This window comes from Oryzias melastigma, linkage group LG7 (assembly GCF_002922805.2).
Source record: "Oryzias melastigma strain HK-1 linkage group LG7, ASM292280v2, whole genome shotgun sequence".
Taxonomy (NCBI): Eukaryota; Metazoa; Chordata; class Actinopteri; order Beloniformes; family Adrianichthyidae; genus Oryzias; species Oryzias melastigma.
The window spans coordinates 27,396,680-27,418,183 of record NC_050518.1 but is presented as its reverse complement, the minus strand read 5'-3'; the positions used below and the strand labels follow the sequence as shown (position 1 = coordinate 27,418,183).

Genomic DNA, 21,504 nt, shown 5'->3' with positions numbered 1-21,504 from the left:
TTATGGAGAGTAAAATATTAAAGTTATTTAAAGTTTAAGTTGATTTATTCTGGAATAATATTCCTGCCTTTTTATGATTTATAATTATGTTAAAACGTTATGATTTAGAAGTTTTAAAAATTTGTCATTCTGCAGCTTTTTGGACTATTTTGGCATTTACTACGATTTTTTAGGTTGTTTAGGAGTTTAGCTAATATTTCAGCTACACTCCAGCTGTTTTGGCTAATTTAGGGTTCTAAAAGTTTTTTATACTATTTTGAAGTTTAGCAATTTTTTCAGCTACGTGCTAGCTGTTTTGGGTAACTGAGTTTTGGGGGGGTTTTTTAAGTTTTTTCAGCTAATTTGTTTTCAGTGAGGCTTCATGGAGCAGAAAACAAAAGCCTGTGAAGATTTGAAGCTTTAATCTGTGAAAAATCTTCAAAGCTCCTCCTTTTCTTTTAGGTGTTTTTCAAAGATTTTTAACAGTAAGACAATGACCAAGCTGTTACCATGGTTACACCTTTAAAGACCCACTCTGATGAAAATGGTGTTTAAAATTTTTTGTGGCATTTTTAAGATTAAAATTGAATTTCTGAGGATTTATTCATTTGACTGTGACTTAGGAGCATGGAAAAAGTTTTTTTTTTTTTTTAAATAAAAGAAAAAAAGCATAATCATAATTAAATTTCCACTGGGAACCTTTTGAAAATAGATCAATAGATGATCGGAGTTGGTCTTTAATCATTAGTTCCTCTGGAATTAGGCGGTACAAATAGGTGATGCTTGATCATCTTCTCTGTCCTGCTCAGCGGGAGTTCCCCATGCTCTATATTGGGGCCCCTCCTCTTTTGTCTTTGTGGGAACAACTTGCCAGATGTATGTTCAAATAGTAAAATATGGTAATATGCAGATGACACAGTTCTTAATGTTCACGCAAAAACAAAAGATGAAGCTGCTGCAATCCTCTCTAGACTGGTTATAAAAACCTGTCCCTTCATCTTAACACACACAAAAAATAAAAAAAAAAATTAAAAAAAGAGACTGTCTGTATGCTTTTCTCTCGTCAATCATCAAGCAGTAACCAGCCAGCTATGTTGGTCGATGCAGACCAATTACAAGTGGTAGACCACTTTAAATATCATTGATTCAAATTTAACTTTTAAAGAGCATGTAAAAAAAGTTTCTAGAACTATTAAAATTAATGGATCAAATTTTAGATCTATAAGATCTTATCTAACCACAGAGGCAGCAAAGGTTTATATTCACTCAATGGTGTTTAGTCACTTAACATGTTGCCTCACTACATGGTCCCAAACAAGTGGAAGCATTTTAAAGTCTCGTTTAAAAACACATTGAAGATCCTTGACGATATCACTATTGTATCATTCTTTATAAATATAAGACACTAGATTTTGACGATCATCAGTGGTTTTTACATGCTGGTTTTATTTTGAACGTTTTAAATGGGCTTGCTCCTCCACCTTTAATGAATTTTATACATAGAACAACAGATGTAGGGATTGGCAAGAGGAGACTGAAGTACAAAGACGTAGGACCAAATTCAGTAACATGATGGTCTCTATCAGAGGACCAAACTCTGGAATCCACCGCCACATAAAATCAGACACACGATTCAAAGCAGTTCTAAAGAGTGGTTAAAAACAACTCAATCATGCACTTGTACATAAAACAATCCAATAGGTGCATCAAACTTCAGAGAGAGCTTATGTTTGTTTGTTTTATCTCTATTTACTGTAAAGTCTTTGTGTTGATTTGTCTACTTTGTGCGATTATAAATTTCACGTCTGTAATGTTTGTATTTCCTTCACCTGCTTTAGGACTACAGATGTAAATGAGCTCCTTTGCTAATTCTGGCATATTTATGTTGTAGCTCTGCTGAAACATTGATTAATATGCACTGTCCTAACTTAAATAAATGAATGTATGTTGTTTATTTATTCATAAATATTTAATTGATTTGATATTCATTTGAACAGGGACAGTGCACATTCATGGACATCTCTGTAAATGTTCCAGTGTTAGCTACAAAGCTAATTATCATCAAATATGGTGGACCTGTTACAAAAACTTCAGTTTGTGCTGCTGTACGTATAAATATTTCAAAGTTCAAAGGAAAACTTATACAACTTTTAAGGACACATTTATGAGAACTTCAATAAACCACTAATGTAATCTATTGCTTTGCTCAAATGTCAAAAGTGCAGGAGAAGTCAGAATATTGGTTTACAAAAATCACAACTGGATGAACACATTGAAGGTTGAAGCTGAAGGAACTGTGGATCTGAATCATCTCCTTCCTCGTAAAGGAAAGGGTTTCCTTTGCTGAAGCAGATAACAGAGACAATGAGGATCTTATCACAGCTGCAGCTCGTGGATCCTTGGACTCCGTTAGAAACCTCCACGTCTAAGACAACCGAGCCCTCTGTGTTTTATATTCAGCTCTGTTTATAAGGCTCTATTTGGGGACTTTTGCTCCGTCTGGATCCTAAACGGACTGCAGCGTTAGTTTTGTTCTTGCATTGGGATGAACGTCTTCCAAACAGTCAGATAAAATCTAGGATTTGACACCACATCCATTTAGCAAAACTTATTTGACAGTCAAGTTGTTTCACTCAAACATTTGAGTTTGGTCTGCAATGTTCATCATAGCAGCAGAATACAAGCAAAGACTCCAGGAAATCAAATAGTTAGATTTTTAAAGAATTGATTTCAACAATGGAGCAGAATATCTAAGTTGTCTTGTTATCACCTGTGACAATGCTAGTGTGAATGCTTTCAGTAGTAGCTGAAGATGCTAAAGATTTTTGTCAAAAATGTTGATGCAACTTAATCGCTGAAACGATTTGATGAAAATGTAACAGATATTTGCAAAATGTTAAATTTGCTAAAAGGCTGGAAATTTTGTTAAAGAACTATGAAAGAGCGCTGAAGTTGACCTACATTTCTGAAAAAAATTGTAGTAAAATTGCTTAAAAATCCCTAGTACATTTTGTAGAAATATTTTGTGTGTTGCCTGAATATGAGCTAAACTTAACACTAGCCCAAAAAAACCATAGTAGATGCCAAATTGGCTAAAAAAGCTAGATCACAGCTTAAATACTAGCTAAACTCCAAAATAGCCTAAATTCCTGAGTAAACTAAATTAGTCAAAACATTCGCCTGTTTTTAAATTAGACGCTAAACTCCAAGTTAGCATAAAAAACCTCAGTAGATGGCAAATTAGCCAAAAAAGATAGCTTATTGTTTAAATATGAGGTAAGACTTCAAAATAGTCTAAAGTTCCTCAGTAAACTAAATTAGTCAAAACATTAGCCTCTTGGTAAAATAGACGCTAAACTTCATTTTTTTTTAAATGACAATAAGAGATGAAAACATGAATATATTTAAATAATTGCTGTTAATCTACTTATATTTTTGAAATTGAAAGTCTTCCTCATTTGTTTCTAATGGGGAATACTTTAGTAAATATTTCAAAACTATAAAGTTTATGAATACCAAAAATACAAGCAGTGAAGTCCAGAACGAGCTGAACATTTTGATATCACGCATTTCTTCCAGTTGCTCCAACAGTTAACCTCTTCTCACCAAGCTGCTGCTTATTGTAGATTCAGGTCTACAATCATGCCCCTGGTGTCCTTCGACAGCTCTTTGGTCTTTGGCATGGTGGAGAGGTTGCAGTCAGCGATGTGGACAGGTGTCTTTCATACATATAACCAGTTCAAACAGGTGACATTGATGCGGGTAATGAGTGATAAGAGCTTCCTAAAGTAGAAACACGTCTGTGAGGGACAGAATGTTTCAATGTTTAAAGGTGATAAAACTGATTTTCTGCATTTCTGTATTCTTTATGAAATCTAACGATGAATTCTCACTCGACAGTCTGTCTTCTACAGTTCAAGTGCTTCTTTAATGAACATTTCAATTTCTTTTTTTAGTGGGATAAACTGTTTTTTACTTCACTATAATTTACTCTGGACTTGAAGATGATGACAAAAATGAGTAAACTTAAAGTCATTCAAATGCAGTTGAGGAAACAGAGCCACTTAACAAGACGGATTAATGCAGAAAAAATGACAAACTAAAACCAGGAAGAGTTCCAAATTGTGCAATCTGCTGTAGCTGCCAGATCTGTGAGTCGTTGTGGCTGGATGAATGTATGTGGATGTTGGAGGGGAATTTGGTGGGTTTTGGTGACACCTGGTGGTAGGAACTAGAACTTCACAGACAAGTACTTCTACTGTGCTGCATTCTACTTCTTTAAATTTCAAGTCATCAAGTTATTTAGTTTGATATGTCTTTGTATAGGTATATACTCATTTATTTATCTTACTTTGTCCTTTTTTGTTTTATTGCTTGAAATAAACAAAATCCAAACAGAAAATTTACATTTTCAGAAACTTTTGACGTTTAGTTTTTAAAAAATCCTAAGACTTTTTTTTGTTGTTGACATATAGAATCATCTAACATAATTAAGGTAAATTCTCCTTAAAAGAATTTTCAAAAAATTGTCTTTCCTTTTTTCCAAACAGAATCATTGACTGGGCTAATAAGCTGCTTTTTCCTTACATTTCTCTTTTCCTGAAACCCTTAAAAAACACAAACTCCCATGTTTTGCATTATTATATACAGCTGTTTTATTTGTGATTCTCCAAAACATTATCAGTATTTTACGTATAATACAGATAATCAAAAAGAATCATTTTTATAGGAATAAAATTACATGAAAGAAAAAACAAAAACAAAAAAAAAACAGGCGTCTTGTTTTTGACCACAGAGACATGGTTAAGGTACAAACAACTGTTTGATGAAGTAAACATTTTTGAAAAGACAAATTTCTGCAAAAGAGCATGACGGTGCTTCCTGCATGGTGCAGTGCACGTGAGTGTGAAGGATTCTTATCCTGGGACTCCTGTTTAAACTCATCGGATTCAAACCTTTTGCTTCTTTTTCGGATCTTTTTCGCTCAACCGAAGGACGTGAACAGGTCAGTGTATAGGACTTTTATTTAGAAGAACAAAATAAAACAAACTTAAATTAGGTCAAATTAAATAATAATTACACTTTGCCGCAACACTACATCTCAAAGGGTTTCATAAGATCTATTTCTTTTAAAAGAACTTCACTTTAAAGGAGAATAAATAAAACTTCAACACTGACGGCGCTCTAACCAAACACTGTTGGTTTGATAAACAGGCTGGAGGAAGAAACAAATGATGTGAACAGAAAACGAGTGAAGCTGTTTGATACAGAACGCCTTGTATTCTCTTTAAAACCCCTGATATAGTCCCAAAATAAGGCTGTGGGTTCCAGGCACACCAAGGTAACAACTGATCTGAGCAGTTCTGTGCATTTATATGTTTCTTTTATAAAGACATGAACGTTTCTAACTGTACAAACCAGATAAATGGATGTCTAAGCTCAGGTTTATCTCCGAGATTACAGGTTAAAGAGGAGGACGTAGAACGGCGACACATCTTTGCTAAACTTTTTTTTTTTTTGCAGAGCATCCCAGAGACAAAATCACAAGTGCATCATTGGCAAAACAGAAAGAGAGAACTGCTGGTGAGAGAAGAGGTGCACCCGTGTGTCTGTCTGAAAGAGTGTTCTGGCTGCAGGTGTGTCAGAGAGAGCTCACCTGTGAGAGCGGTTAAGTGCATGCGTGTTCCAGAAAGCGCACATTTAGAGAGGTAGCAGAAAAAAACGCAATCAGAGCAAAAGAGACCTGCCTAGAAGGAAAACTCTCAACAAACGAAATGGGATCTACAAAGGTGGTTTCATACAAAAGTGACTACTGAAGGCCTGGTGTGTCATTCACAGCATCTCGTTTTGATGGTGTCTGAGTAAGAAGCAGAGAACCCAGAAGCGGAGATTCAGAACCGGTCGGTTGGGAACAGAAGAAGGCAGAGTGGTGAGAGTGCTGGGCTGCAGCGGCTGGGAGAGACATGCCTGCATGTGAAGCCAACGAAACACACCAATGAACGTCAGCTAATGACTACAGTGGGATCCCAATGTGGCAGACCCTTACGAGACAGGAAGGGAGAGCGTTGGTTTGAAGAATCCACACGGAAAACCAGAAAGCCTTTTGTTCTCAGGAGAAATTTATGTAATTTGCTTCATCAGTTGAAATTTGTTCAAATAATCAGCCTTGTTTGACGTTTAGCACTGGTTCACACACTGTAACTTTTTAACCGTTTACACGATCATTCCAGTAGATTTTGAAGGAGAAAAGCGGCCGGCTTTTCTCCTTCAAAATCTACTGGAATGATCGTGTAAACGGTTGAAAAGTTACATTTAATCAAAGAACATAAACTCTGGAGCTCCGGTGTTAAAGGGTTAAACAGGTTTGGACCTTTTTAAACAGAAATGAAAGGATGATCTCCTGGAAGAGATCATCCTTTAATGCGACAAACCAAACCAGCTATAAAATCACCTACATGTCGCATTTACTTAAAAGCAAAAACACAAGTGAATAACTTTTTAATAGCTGGAAATAAATTCAGGCATTAAGGGGTAAAATTGGAAATCCTTTAGCCCACACACCCCTCCCATATGGGGCATAAATTTCATCTAAATCAACCAAACGGCAAACCAACTATTTCCAAATCCCTCATATCTACAAAGCAGAACTTTGTTGTTAATAAGCTGTAAAGGATATAAATTATTATCTGTTCTGGTGTGGCCTACAGATGGGGAAAGCTGATGCAGATGGGGCAGTTCCACGGGTGTTTGGGTAAATCCTCTCAGAGCCCGGGGGGTAAAAACAGAAAAACATGAACTTTACGGACCGAAGTCTAAACAACTACGAGAAATAACCTCTAGATCACATTCAAACTGGGCCAGTATCGAGCGAACACACAAATGAGGAAATTCTCTAATAATTTTTCAATTTCAATAAAAGCATTTGAGTTTTAAAAGTCAAAAACGTCTTCAAGAAGAGGTTTTAACTTTCAAAATACGTCAAATATTTGACATTAATCTGTTAGAATCTTCATTTTTAGGCTGGAAATATAAAATATTTGTATTCCTTTCATGCTCAATGGTTTCAAACCTAAGAAACAGTCAGTTTTAATGTTTTTTTGAGAGAAAAATAACTTTCCGGCTTCTGTGTTTGAAGGTTGAGATTTGAGGTAACCATCATCCAGCATGTAAAAGTAATTAAACAAAAACAAACGGTTTTATATGCACAAAAGAGAGTTAAAATAAAAATCTGAGCTTTATATTCCACTAGAATGGATGTTTTTTTGTTTTTTTTATATTAAACACTTCGCTGCAAAAACAACCGTAACAAAAATAGAAGTATATACTTGTATGTGCAGAGAGGAGGTAGTACTTTTGTTAATCGCAGTACCGGCGCGGTGCGGCACGTTTCAGACAGACGGAGGAGAGGACGAGGAAAGCAGGACGACAGCTGGGAAACTAACATTGAGATCCGCTGGTTTGCCGATCGACCGGCGACAGAACTCGACCGGAAACAGGGCGACTGGATGAAGAAACCTGCTGAGGATCGAACGGTTGAAGGTCTTTTGTTTGTGTAGTATGAGCTGAAGTTTGGTTCCCTTCGGAGGCGGCTGAGAGGAGGCCTCCTGTTAGCTATTGAGGTATCTGGTGGATGTTTTCAGCTGAGTGAGGTCTGTAGGAGTAAGGCTACTGAGGTGGAGCGTCTGACCTGGGTTGAAGCGGCGGCGAGGAGAGAACTCGTCACTTCGGGTTCATGAGTGGAGCAGCGGTTGGTGAAAAACAGATGAAAAAACACATCAAATCTGACGATTAAAAATGTATCCCTGGATTAAAACGGCTTTGAAGCAGCAGAGGTAAATGACTGATGAGAGACTCCACGAACCCTCAGCGCCGAGCCGACTCTCCTCGCAGCTGTCCTGCATCTCCATGTCAACGTGGATGAACACTAACAAACTGTCACAGGATTCCTCAAAGAGTCCGTCTCTGCTCACTCTGCCTGTACAGCACTTCACTACACCTGCCAAGTCTGACTTTTATCTCCTATGATCTTTTACAGCGTTTACAGGCTGGTAGGTCCAGTCAGAGCGCCTCCTTCGTCCTTTCGCTCCTCGCGCTACCATCAGGTGCAACCCCCAGCTGAACTTGGCTGGCTGCCGACTTAAAGCTTTAAAGCGGAAATCCTGCTGATGCAGGCGATGGTTGTACGGCTGGGCGTTGGGCGAAGAGGCACGCCAAAGCAGAGGCTGACTCCTGTCAGCTGAGGCAGTGTCACTGCTCTGTCTTTAGCTCCGGAGAAAGAGGGGATTGTGTCCTTTGAGAAACCGTGTCCTCCTGTTTGAAATAAAATATGGGCACGAGTGTCCAGTCCTCATAAAGATAAAGTGAAGTTTTGTCAGTTAAAATCCCAAAACAAAGCAGAACAGGAAGCTTCTTTACATGCACTTGCAGAAGGCTCCAGAGGTCCACGGCGCTCAGCTGTGAGTCTTCAAACTGTTTGGACAGAGAAAGCCAAGCGCTAGCTAACACAGAAACCCTGACAGACATTCAGATCAACAACCTAGACAGAGAGGAAGTCAGATTCAGATCAAAACTAAAACACGGTGTAATTCTCCAAAGCTTATTGGTTGAAATACGAGAGAAAGGATAAAATATCCACAAGCTTGGAATGAACAGACAGGAAGCTTAACAGTCAGAACTTACGGAGCTGTCAGGTACCAATCAAGAGCGTTTAGCTGCTTCCCCATGGCAACACGACCGCCGCCCCCCCTCTGGATGGATCATTTATTAGGCTGAATTTTCCTAATGATGAGGCGGGGCTCCAAACCTCGGTGCATCCTGGAGCAGCTCAGTAAGTTCCTGTGACGGTGCCTGCGTCCATTCTCAGTGTAAGAGCTGATCTCTACTTGCATAGAGCCTCCAAACAGATTTTTGTAATATTTCACCTATGTTATTATTATCATCATCATTATTTTGTATTCTATGTACAGATTTAGTGAGTGGTATTTACACAGTTCCTCCACAAGGGGGTGATCCAGGCCTGCGTGAAGGACGAGCATGCACCATGTCAACAGAAACTTGATATGTAGTGATAAAGTAGTGATAAAACCTTGCTTATGTGGCTGGTGTTGAAATGATAGAAGCAGAGAATTTTTAGCATCAACACAAAAACATCCAAAAAAAAAAAAACTAAACAATCTCTGCCTTTCCTTCAGAAATTATAATCGACTAAAATAATTGAAAAAAAGGTAAAAAAAATAAAAATCAAAGATTCTGTACCTAAAATGTTTACTCTGATTGTAAAATTTAGAAAGTTTTAAACAAATTAAAAGTAGTTATTTATAAAAAATGTTTCATCTTTAGCTTCCTTATGCTGTTATTCAGTATGATAAGAATCACAGTGATGCCTTCCAAAAAACAATAAAACAAAACAATCTGTGTCTCCTGATTGTAAGCTTACGCCACACACACTGTAAAAACCAAATACACAACACCGTTAGACAAACTTTCCCTGAGGCGACAGCTGGGCTCTGTCCAGCTGTCCAGCTCTGTCTTAGCAGCAATCCATCCAGCAAAACCATTCACTCGGGATCATCAACACGTGAGATTTTGTTTGTGTACGTCCGTCTGTGACAGACCAGTACTTTGTTTGCACTACACCCTCAGTCAGAGCCTGAACGTACACCCCCTTGTGGTCCATCAAAAGTCGAGCACACTGTACACAGATATCAAAAATAGAAGGAGCCGCCGCTCGCCTCCCCGCGTCGTACAAAGACACTAACAAAACGCGGGAGGGCTCCCGGGATCCTTTACACCATTCCAAACTCTCAGAAGTATTTGCTCCTCGTGGCTCGGCCGCCACGCCATCACGCCGCACACCCATTCATCCATTCACTTTGCTTTACGTTGGCATATCTAAACATTTGACTTGTACCATAAAAACACCAACTATGTAAAAATCAAACATACATTCTTGTTTTCTTACATTCCCTCCGTGACAAAGGGACATCCGACGGTTTCCCGCCTCTATCCATGCTGCTTCAGATTGCACATTTCTTGCCAACATTTCCGTCACCACTTCAACATCTATCTGTGTTTTGCTGGATTACAACTTCTTGCACATTGTTATATATAAATGTATATATCGATAGATTCAAAGGGCAGAAGCAGAACTCTGTTAGAATATTTAAGACCTATAAACAAAGCATTCTATGCATGGATTGGAGCTTGCCCGCCTCCTCTGCTGTTTCATATATTTGGATGCTTTTGCTGTTAACATACTCTAAACCAGCAAACACCTCTAGCAATCTATGCCTAGTTTCTTACTGGCTAATAGATGTAAATATGTGCATTTTTTCTGTCCTTGCCTCGCCGTTACCATGGAGAAATGTCATGAGGGTGAAGGAGAGAAAAGCATGAGATCCACCGAGGTGACGTGGTGATGACAGAGGGGATGTAAACTGTACATTTGATGCAGTCTCAGGTTTTCAGAGGATAATTTGGTGATCCTGGAGCTGCAGGATCCAAAAGCATACACGGTGTCTCACTAATCCAGAGGTCCAGTTATGACGGGCTTCTTGAGGTAAAACGGGGGTCTGAAAACTGAAAGGGTGGCTGTGACTCGGGCGGTTCTCCAAGGCTTCATGAGGACTGCAGTTCATCTTGAGGAAAAGGCAGCACGAGTTGGTGGATTATCCTGTGTGTGACGGTGCTGTGAGTATGCCCACACACCTCCTCTTCTGCTATGACACCTCGCTGCCGAACACCTCCAGCACCAGCGGGGTGAGCTGCATGCTGTGCTCCGGCTGAAAGGACAGCGAGCGGTACTGCTTCGAGTGCTCCTCGTTCAGGCTGCGCAGGTCCGCCAGCTTCTGGATCATCTTGGCGTAGAGGAGGCGGCCGCCCGGGTGGTTGACCCGGATGTAGGCCTGCAGGGCCTCAGACAGCCGGTCCTGGAGCTGCTCGATGCGGGCGTGGTCCTGGACACCGGGGCGGTCTGCGGCGGGCAGAGGGGAGAGAAAGCAGGAACAAGGAGACAAAGGTCAAAAGTCATCTGATCTTTCCTGCAGACTTCTAACAGAGGCAGGAGTTTTAAACGAACAGAGAGCCACCATGTTTATCCCTTTATTATAGAATATCTTCCAATTACAGTAACTCTGTGACGTTTATGCAGAGAAAAGGAGCAGAGCTCTTTGCTGCAGGAAAGTCCTGCATGTCAGCCAAACACTCCTTTTCTTTAGAATCTGTTGAACATACATTTAATGCTTATACGGTTTAAGAGTTACGGTAATTCAAATAACATATTCCCTGCAGCTAAAGCTCTGGTGTTACGGTGGTTTTTTTTGTTTGTTTTTTATCATTTTAACTCATAAAAAAACAAAAAGTAGTTATTAATCTATCAACTCATGTTGACAACCAGTTTTTGGTCTGTTAAATTCCAATAAATCCTAATTTATCGGCATTTGTAACTCAGATTTTGCCACTCGTACCTCAGAAAAATCGGTTTCTGCGGTTTTTATTACAGAACATCCTGATGTACCAAAAAAAAAAAAAAGAGGAGGATGGTTTTAACCTTAACAATCAAGTTTTACCCAAATTATGACCAATAAAGTGAGGTAAAAAAGTATTTAATCAGCCTCCGATTGTGCAAGTTCTCCCACTTGAAAAGAGCCCTGTAATCTTCTTTATAGATATAGCTCAACTATGAGATAACATGAGAAAAAAATCCAGATAATCACATTGTCTGATTTTTAAAGAATTCATTTGTAAATTCTGGCATAAAAAAGGTATTTGGTCAATAACAAAAGTTCATCTCAATGTTATATCCCCTTTGTTAACAATGAGAACAATCAAATATTTTCTGTAAATCTTTAGAAGGTTTTCTCAAACTGTTGCTGGTGTTTTGGTCCATTCCTCCATCAGATCTCCTCTAGAACAGTGATGTTTTGGTCCATTCCTCCATCAGATCTCCTCTAGAGCAGTGATGTTTTGGTCCATTCCTCCATCAGATCTCCTCTAAAGCAGTGATGTTTTGGGACTGTCTTTGGGTAACACAGACTATCAACTCTCTCCACAGATTTTCTAGAGATTACTTGAGATTGGTTAGTCCACTCCAGGACCTTGAAATCCTTCTTCTGAAGCCACTCCTTGGTTACCCGGGCAGTGTGTTTGGGATGGTTGTCATGGTGACAGACCCAGCCATGTTTCATCTTCAATGCTGATGGAAGGAGGTTTTCCCTCTAAATCTGACCATACATGGCTCCATTCATTCTTTCCTTTACACAGATCAGTCGTCCTGGTTCCTTTGATGGAAAACAGCCACAAACCATCATGCTTCCACCTCCATGCTTTACAGTAGGTATGGTGTTCTTCTTTCTCCTCCAAACAGTAGAGTTCTTACCAAAAAGTTCTGTTTTGGTTTCCTCTGACCATAGGACATTCTCCTCTTCTGGATCATCCAGATCTTTCTAGCAAACTTTAGACGACCTGCACATGTACTGGTTTTAGCAGGAGGAGACGTCTGGAACTGCAGGGTTTGTAGAGAGTTACTGATGGTAGTCTTTGTTACTTTGGTCCCAGCTCTCTGTAGATCTTTCACTAGGTCCTCCATGTGGTTCTGGGAGCTTTGTGATCATTTTGACCCCACGGGGTGAGATCTGCCCCAGATGGAGGAGATCATCAGTGGTCTTGGATGTTTTCAATTTCCTAATAATTGATTTCTTCACATCAAGCTGCTTATCTATTGCAGATTCAGTGTTCTAGCATGGTGCAGGTCAACTATTGTGTTTCTGGTGACAGCTCTTTGGTGAAGTTCGGAGAGTGCCTGTTTGAGGTTGTGGACAGGAGTCTTTTATATAGATAACCAGTTCAAACAGGTGTCATTAATACAGGTAACAAGTTGAGGACAGAGGATCTTCTTCCAGAAGAAGTTACAGGTCTGTGAGAGACGGAAACTTGCTTGTTTGTAGGTGATCAAATACTACTATACCATAATTTACAAATAAATTATTTAAAAATCAGACAATGTGATTTTTTTTCTCATTTTGTCTCTCATAGTTGAGATATAGCTAAAGTTACAGATCCACAACAGCCCCCTTATTATGAAGCTCTGGATAGTCGACCAACGTTTGGACATCCGGTTTTCCTTAACTCCCTTTAGGAGAAGGGTTTTCTTTCAACCAAAGGGAAAAAGTTCCTGCAGTACCTGGAGACAGCAGGCAGATGGCCATGAGCAGCACATGCTCCTCCTCATGCAGGTTCAGTTTCTTCAGACCAACTTGAAACTTCACCAGAGGCTCCAACAGCTCCAGGGTGTGACCAGCTGCAGAGAGGACACAAACATGACCAAGCTAAAACATTTTCACTTTCCCCTCATAAGAACCCTCCACAGACAGACAGAGATTCTCTGAAGGGTTCAGAGTGATCTTCACACTGTTTTTAAAGGATCTGTCCATCAGATGACTTCTTCTGTGAGGGAACAAAAGCAGGATTTGTATCTGCTCTGCTGTGTTGATAGATAAACTTCAAGTCAACCTCTGATACTTTAAAGGAACAAAGAAAGCAGAGTGTGAACATCCTGTAGAAGTGAAAAATAATCCCGTAGCAGATTAACGCTTTACATGCTGGGTTTTTCTGTAGAACTAACCCTTTGTCACGTCGTTGATGCAGTATTTAAAATCGGGCCCCCCACAGCTCCAGGACATGTCCTCCAGGCTGAACGACTGGTTGGAGCGCAGCATGATGATCTCGATGGCGCTCGACTTCAACAGAGCGATCTGGTCCTCTGCCGTCAGATCTCTGCAAATGTGCAAGAGCAGAATCATGAAAACGACTTTGTCATCTGTAGCTCTTCTAAAATTAATACAATTTTTTCATCTCAAAAACTTCTGTGGTTCAATTTTTACTGTCTAGGTTGGACTGTAAAAAGCTGAATATGAAGAAACTTTCAGGCATGTTTTTCCACAGGAGAGTTTTAAGTTGATTTATTCTGGAATAATATTCCTGCCTTTTTATTATTCATAATTATGTTAAAAAGTTACGGATTTAAAGTTTTATAAGTTGGCATTCTGCTAGCTTTTTGGACTATTTTGTTAGGCTATTTTGAAGTTTAAGTAATATTTCAGCTACATGCTAGCTGTTTTTGGCTAACTTAAGTTTATTTTTTTTAGGTTAATCTGGTTTTAGCTAATATTTTAGCTGGCCATCAACTTCACTGTTTTTAGCTATCAATTTTAGCATCTTCAGCTATCAGCACTGGCATCTTCAGAGGCCAAATTCAGCTTACAGCATTCTCACTAGCTTTATTGCAGGTAATGTTATCCATCCATCCATCTTCTTCCGCTTCATCCGGACCGGGTCGCGGGGGCAGCAGTCTAAGCAAAGATGCCCAGACTTCCCTCTCCTCGGTCACTTCCTCCAGCTCCTCTGGGGGGACCCCGAGGCGTTCCCAGGCCAGCCGAGAAACATAGTCTCTCCACCGTGTCCTGGGTCTTCCCCGGGGCCTCCACCCAGTGGGACATGCCCGGGACACCTCACCAGGGAGGCGTCCAGGAGGCATCCGGATCAGATGCCCGAACCACCTCAACTGGCTCCTCTCGATGCGGAGGAGCAGCGGCTCTACTCCGAGCTCTCTCCGGGTGACTGAGCTCCTCACCCTATCTCTAAGGGAGCGCCCAGCCACTCTCCGGAGAAAGCTAATTTCAGCCGCTTGTAGTCGGGATCTCGTTCTTTCGGTCACGACCCAGAGCTCATGACCATAGGTGAGTACTGGAACGAAGATCAACCGGTAAATCGAGAGCTTCGCTTTCTGGCTCAGCTCTCTTTTCACCACAACGGACCGGTGCAGCGACCGCAAAATGCTGGACGCCGCTCCAATCCAGGTGTACTGATGGACACCTTTGTGTTCAAACATGGTGTTTGTTATGGACAAACTATGATGTGCACAGAACTCCAACAGCAAAACACAGCTCGGGTTCAGGTCAGGGAGGCCATTCCGACCAATCACGCCCCTCCAGGTGCCACTGTCATTGCCCACGTGGGCATTGAAGTACCCCAGGAGGACGACGGAGTCCCCCGTTGGGGCACTTTCCAGTACCTCTCCAAGAGATACCAAGAAGCCCGGGTACTCAGAACTGCTGTGTGGCCCGTAGGCCGAAGCTACAGTAAGAGACCTGTCCCCCACCCGAAAGCAAAGGGACACGACCCTCTCGTCCACCGGTACGAACTCCAACACTTGATGGCTGAGCTGGGAGCTCATGAGTAAGCCCACCCCGGCCCGCCGCCTCTCACCATGGGCAACTCCAGAGTGGTAGAGAGTCCAGCCTCTCTCGAGGGACTTGAGTTTCAGAGCCCAGGCTGTGTGTGGAGGTGAGCCCAACTATATCTAGCCGGTATCTCTCAACCTCTTGCACAAGCTCAGGCTCCTTCCCTCCCAGAGAGGTGACGTTCCATGTCCCAAAAGCCAAATTCCATGACCGGGGTTTGGGCCGCCGAGGCACTCGCCTTCAATTGCCGCCCAAACCACATTGCACCAGCCCCTTCAGATCTCTCCTGCAGGTGGTGGGCCCACTGGCGAATGATCCCCATCGCTCCTATGGGTTGGACCGGACCGGGGCCCGTGGGAGGAGCCCCGGCCACCAGGTGCTCGCCTCCGAGTCCCAACCCCAGGCCTGGCTCCAGGGTGGGGCCCCGGTGACGCCAATCCGGGAGACGTAGCGGGATCTCTGGTCTCAATGTTCATAAAGGAGTTCTGACTTACTGCCATTTTTATATATCTAGTTCATAATTATGTTAAAGTTACAATTTTAAAGTTTTAAAAATGTAGTTTTAGAACGTTCAATAAATGTTTATCCTGCTTGTCCTGAGACCTTAGGTGTGTTTTGGATTTTGACACCCCTCGGTTAAGGAATGGACAACAAGGTGGAAGAAAACTAATACAAATTGGGGGTTGGTGTTGAACTATTGTCTGATGAGTAAACTTTTGTGAAAACGGACATTGTTCCAGACAGCAACAAAATCTTTTGTGTAATTATGTTGTTGAATTTCTATAGGAATGATGCAGATTACAGTAACAACTTGAACCTTCTGCTTCCCTCATGGTCATTCCATAAACCAACATTTTTGAGAAAAGAGTTAAAACAGTTGATCGGCCGGTTTAAAGAACGGAACTTAGTGTTCTAGCAATTGGAAAAAAACTGTAATATACTGCAGAAACGAAAGCTTAGCCACAACCAAGCAGGCAAACAGAAGCTTCAGAAACACTGAGTGACACAAAGGCTTGCTAAACATTTGCTAAAGATTAAATATTTAAATGTTCTCGCTGTGTTCTTCTTATTCCGGTCACACACCACATTTTCCAGTCCACAGAGATCTTTGTAGGAGATAACATGCATTTACATGTCAGAAAGTTCTACTTAACCTCCTACAGTCTTGACCTGAGCGTCTGTTTATGTGTGCGAGAAACAATGAGTGTACAGGGAGTAACTTCACGGCAGAAGTAGGACGCTGTACTGTTCATCTTTGTACTTTTATCATCACTGTGTGTGTGTGTGTACCTCACAGCTCAGCATGTACAAATGAAACGTTCTTCAAGACTCATTTCTGCACGTGGGAAAATCTGTTTGTTCAAACGTTTCTGCACTTCCTGTCTGTTTGTGTGGCAGCTTTGAGATTTGTAGAGTTAATAAACTGCAAACCAGTCAGTGAGAAAAAGGTCAAAAACTTGTGTTCCTACAGACAGACGTTGTTGCGTCTCTGACATTCAGAATAACATAAAATACCAGCATTGAATTGAATTACGACTCAATCTCCCAGTTATTTCCTGTTGGTATTTTTAGCTCACATTTCACTGACTGATGGTACTTATTTAGATCAAGTGTGCTTATTGTTCATAACTGTGCATTCATGTGGGATTATTTGGGGGATTATCTGCGTGGCTGCAGTGGTGTTGCTGTAATATGATTGACAAATCTGTTCCTTTGCTCAACACAAGCACATTTTTTTGCAATTTTTGAAACAGAAAAAGCTTTTTTTATGCCTCCCATAAGCTTGCAGCAAAACACCAGGTTAACGTAAAACACAATGAAAAGGGTTTAAAATTCCAATAAGATCCAACAAAAGTGGATCTTTGGAATCTACTGAAACTCCCACCTGAATCCTGGGATCATCTTTGCGAAGCCGATGACTTTCTGGATGCTGTAGGACACCAGGTCGGCCAGGTGGGGCAGCATGGAGAGCTTGGTGTCCTCCTCGCTAGAGTCAGGACTGTTGACTCCATCCTGGTACATCATCAACAGGCTGCTGAAGTTCATCTTTGTGTCCACAGACTCTGTTTCATGACAGCGTTTGAAGCAAAGTCAGACGATTGTCCAAAGAAGATTTTCAGTTTAAAGCTTTAGTCTCAGCTCTCCTTATGAATGGATCTGGGCTGAAAAATGGTCAACCCTGCAGGTGACCAGAACAAAATATCAAGACTGATCAGTACAGAGAAAATGTTCATGCACCTTTTTTTCTATGGGTATGGTGCGGGTGACAGGTCACAGTGAACACTTATGCAACGCATAGCAGTAAGTAAGGGGGAAGTAGGGGCGATGCAAGGGTGTCGTATAGATTCTTTAACTCTTTAACTCCGCCCCAAATACTTAGACTCTTCAAGCCTGATCGCTATATGTTCATGTCATTTACAATTCATCGAAGACACATAGGATGTTTATTTATTTTGAAGAGTTTTTAGAAAGTATCAATCATCACGTCTCCATGTTTGGGTTCATGAGATCTTTCAGAGATTCACTCTCACTCTGTCTGGATGACAGCAGTCTTCCTGTCTCTCTCTCTGACCCAGTTTGAAGGATTTCTGTCTCATATTGACCTCAGAGGGAAGAATAAAACTAGTTGGAGCGCTGCAGTGACCTCACCAAAATTCAGTTATTTAAACCGGCCGCGCGGCTCAAATCGCACTGTCGCCAGACGGCCGCACCCATCAGTCAGATCACGCCAAAGGACCTCAGATCGCATCTGTATCATTGACTAAACATTGAAAGTGGCTGCCTCTGCCATGCAAACTGTGCGATTGAGTTTGACACCCCTGGTGTAGAGTTGAATAAAAAAACTTGTTTTAGCAGGTTTTCATATTCTGCTACCTCCCACCATAAAGCAGTGATTGTGATTACAGACACTGAAGTCCTGCAGATATAAATGCAGCGTTTGCCCGACAAGGACAGCCGGGTGATCCTGGTGTCCTTCATGCAGCGAGAAGCCTTGGAAAGTTTGGATGTGAGTGTAGTCCTTCATTGAAGGAAGTCTGTGGTTTGAATTGGCTCCAAACGATGAGATGAAGAAGCGTACTCACCAGGAGAGTGGTTGAATGAGTCAGAGGAGGCGTCGGACAGCGAGTGAAGGGAGGCGGCTCTGCTGGCGCTGCGAGTCACCGGACCGTCCCTGACTGGAGGCTGAAAACAACCCGGATTTCACTTAGCCTCTGATCTTTCTCCTCAATCCCACTTGGAGTTAAGACTAAAATTATATACACAGTAAGTCCATACACTCCAGTGACCTGTTTTACATAAACCAGAGCTTTTTTTCCCTCCTTTTTTCCCTCAAAAATATGTCCTCAGTTGACTCATCCCAGTTTCTGCAAAAAGGTTGCAGCATAAAAATGAAAAAAGCTCTTTAACTTTGCGTTTCTGCACATAAGGATTGGTGCCATTTCACCAGAAGCTACATGTATTTTTTCAGTCACATTCAAGTATCTAAAAAACTAATTGTAGGATCTTCCAAACTTACTGCCTAAAACGACAAATTTGCAGTATTGTGGAGTTGTTCTTGATTTTTGGACGACCTGACTGCTTATTCATCCTGTAAGGTTCACTTGCAGTTCAATGTAACACCCACAACTCAATATCTGTGGGACTCAGGAATTCACTGCCCGACTGGCTGCCTGCACAGTGTGTGCTTGAATCACACTTCGCACTGTTAAATCACAGAGACACTGAAGCTTTCTCAGGCATTCCAGCCAATATATATTCTCCATCTCATTTGCTCTAGACAAACCCATTGTTGTAGTCCAGAGTGAGAATGCTGTCAGATGTAATCGAGTTAATAAAGGAATAAAGTAATCTAAGGCTTGCTGTCAGAGCCCAAAATAGAACCACAAATCGATGAAAATTTTACTACTTGATCAGAGAAAATTGGAAGACATACAATAGAGAACATGTGTCAAAGTCGTTTAAGGTTTATTTAAGGTTTAAGTTGATTTATTCTGGAATAATATTCCTGCTTTTTTACTATTCATAATTTTGTTAAAATGTTATGGTTTAAAGTTTTAAAAATTAGCATTCTTATAGCTTTTTAGACTATTTTAGCATTTACTAAGATTTTTTATGTATATATTAGAGTTTAGCTAATATGTCAGCTACATGCTAGCCATTTTGAGTAACCTAAGTTTTTTTTTGTTTTGTAGGCTAATTTGGCATATAGCCAATATTTAGCTGGCTAAACGCTTCAGTGTTTTCAGGTATCAATTTCAGCATTTTCAGCGGCCAAATTCAGTTTACAGCATTCACACTAGCATTATTGCACGTAAAGCTATATATCTAGTTCATCATTATGTTAAAAAGTTACAGTTTTAATAATGTAGTTTTATTGTTTTCAATAAATGTTTATCCTGTTCGGCCCGCAACCTAAGGTGTGTTTAGGATTTTGGCCTCTTGTGTGATTGAGTTTAAACCCCCTGCAATAGAGGATGTTTGTGTTATCTCAGGTTTATACCTGTAAAAGAAAAAAGCCCATTTTTGACCTTATTTAAGACGTGAAGATGTCACTAACCCGGAAGCGTGAGAAATCCGAGTAGGAGGCATCGTAGGTCTTGTGGTGAGCTTCTACCAGTGAGGAGATGATCCGAGCCTGTTCGTCGTTCAGCCGCGGCCTCATGGCCTCGCGGGCCGCCTCCTCTTCTTTCCTCTTCATTATCATCTCCTTTTTCCTTTGAACCTCCTCATCAGTCAGTATAACTAGAAAAGAAAGGGAGAGGGTCAACACGTCGAACACATCCTTAAACAAATAGCGGCTTAAAAAATATATGTCAAGATCAAGGCTCCATAAACGACTTATAATTCTTTAGTTTAGTCAATAATTTATTTTTATTTGAACATTTTTGTTGTTTTTTACATGTTCTTGTCAGCCTCCAACTTGAAAAAGAAAAGTTTTTACAATCTGCATTTAAGAATTAAAACGGCCAATGAATGAATCCAAAAAGATATATCTGTCGCTTATAAATGAAGTCATTGGGGGAGAAAAGAAAAATCTGTTGAAACCATCTTGAAAATAAAACAAATAAGAAACCAGAGCTGAAATTTACATCCAAGAACAGATGAAAATGAGGGGTTAGAAGTCGGGCTACAACTGAACAATTACAATTTTTTCATACATTCTTTCCTGCTAAATGGCTAAAAATCAGAATAAAAATGTGATGCTAACTCAATTTGCTCCCTTCTTTCAGCGTCATATCACTTGTGAATAAAAAAGAGGTTACCGCATTAACTCTCCTCCTGTTCAGCTCTCTTTTAGACACTATTCATGAAGATCCATGAAGGTTTAAGGTAGAGGATTAAAGCACAAGATTCCTGCAAATTACTGTTGATGTGAGAAGGACAGAAAATGTAAAAACATTTTGAGGGCAACACGTTTGTTTCAAAGTTTCATGAGCATGTTGCTCATCAGTTAAACGATTCAATTCATCGGCCTAATAAAATGTATTAAACAAACATATATATTTATTGACCTTACAAATAAAAAATAGCTTCATAGCTTTAGCCACCTGGTGGACAGCGTAGCATGCTAGCAAGCTCCACTGTAGCGAGCTAGCAACCTCCTTTGTATCGAACTAGCAAGCTAGTAGCATGTAGCATGCTAGTGAGCTATTCTGTTGAAAGCAAGCAAGCTTGCCAGCTCCATTGTATCGAGCTAGCAAGCGTCACTGTAGCAAGGCTGGCTAGCATAGCGAGTCTGCCAACAAAGTGTCCACTTAAGCCAATGTGAGCAAACACAGGTGGGGCCACCATAGAAACTGTGGACAAACCCATTCGGGGCCACATTTTCGGCCACTTTTAAACCGTATGGGGCCCACCTGGCCATGCTGGCTGGGTTTCCGCTCCACGGCCTGAATAAGACGCAGACGTCTCCTTTGATAGATGATGATGAGTGCTCGTGCCATGGCAGAAATTTGAATGTATCTGCTGTAAATCAAAGTAAATCACATCCGTCGTGTTTTTGAATGACTTATCACATGAGTTGGTTTGTGTTTATTTGCATAATTATGATTTAATTGAAACAGAATAATGGAAAAATTGTGTTTTTTATCATTTCTAGAATTTCAATAAAGTGGTGTGCATGTGTGCTATGGAAATGCAGCTTGTGCAGTTTCCTCAGACTGCAGGATCACTTCATTTTTAAAACAAACCGAACAATTTAGACCAGGGGTCTCAAACTCAAATCAGCCGGGGGCCACTACAGGCGGCGTCTAGTTGAGGCCGGGCCGCATCAGGATTTTCTCAA

The 21,504-nt window shown here is 40.8% G+C and overlaps 1 protein-coding gene across 3 annotated transcripts in view; it reads right to left on the bottom strand.

Moving 5' to 3' along the window:
* Nucleotides 1-5,357: 5,357 nt before the first annotated feature.
* LOC112159254 (vitamin D3 receptor A) overlaps nucleotides 5,358-21,504 on the bottom strand; it is a 72,363-nt gene continuing 56,216 nt past the window's right edge. For 2 of the 3 annotated variants that reach the window (XM_024293207.2, XM_024293208.2), the window contains exons 5-10: nucleotides 19,777-19,961; nucleotides 18,302-18,401; nucleotides 17,104-17,281; nucleotides 13,601-13,752; nucleotides 13,160-13,276; nucleotides 5,358-10,951 (exon numbers count right to left, since the gene is read on the bottom strand). In XM_024293207.2, the coding sequence (XP_024148975.1) occupies nucleotides 10,698-10,951; nucleotides 13,160-13,276; nucleotides 13,601-13,752; nucleotides 17,104-17,281; nucleotides 18,302-18,401; nucleotides 19,777-19,961 (986 nt within the window). In that variant the 3' untranslated portion in view covers nucleotides 5,358-10,697. The remainder of the gene's footprint in view (nucleotides 10,952-13,159; nucleotides 13,277-13,600; nucleotides 13,753-17,103; nucleotides 17,282-18,301; nucleotides 18,402-19,776; nucleotides 19,962-21,504) is intronic. The other variant, XM_024293210.2, reaches the window with a different exon arrangement.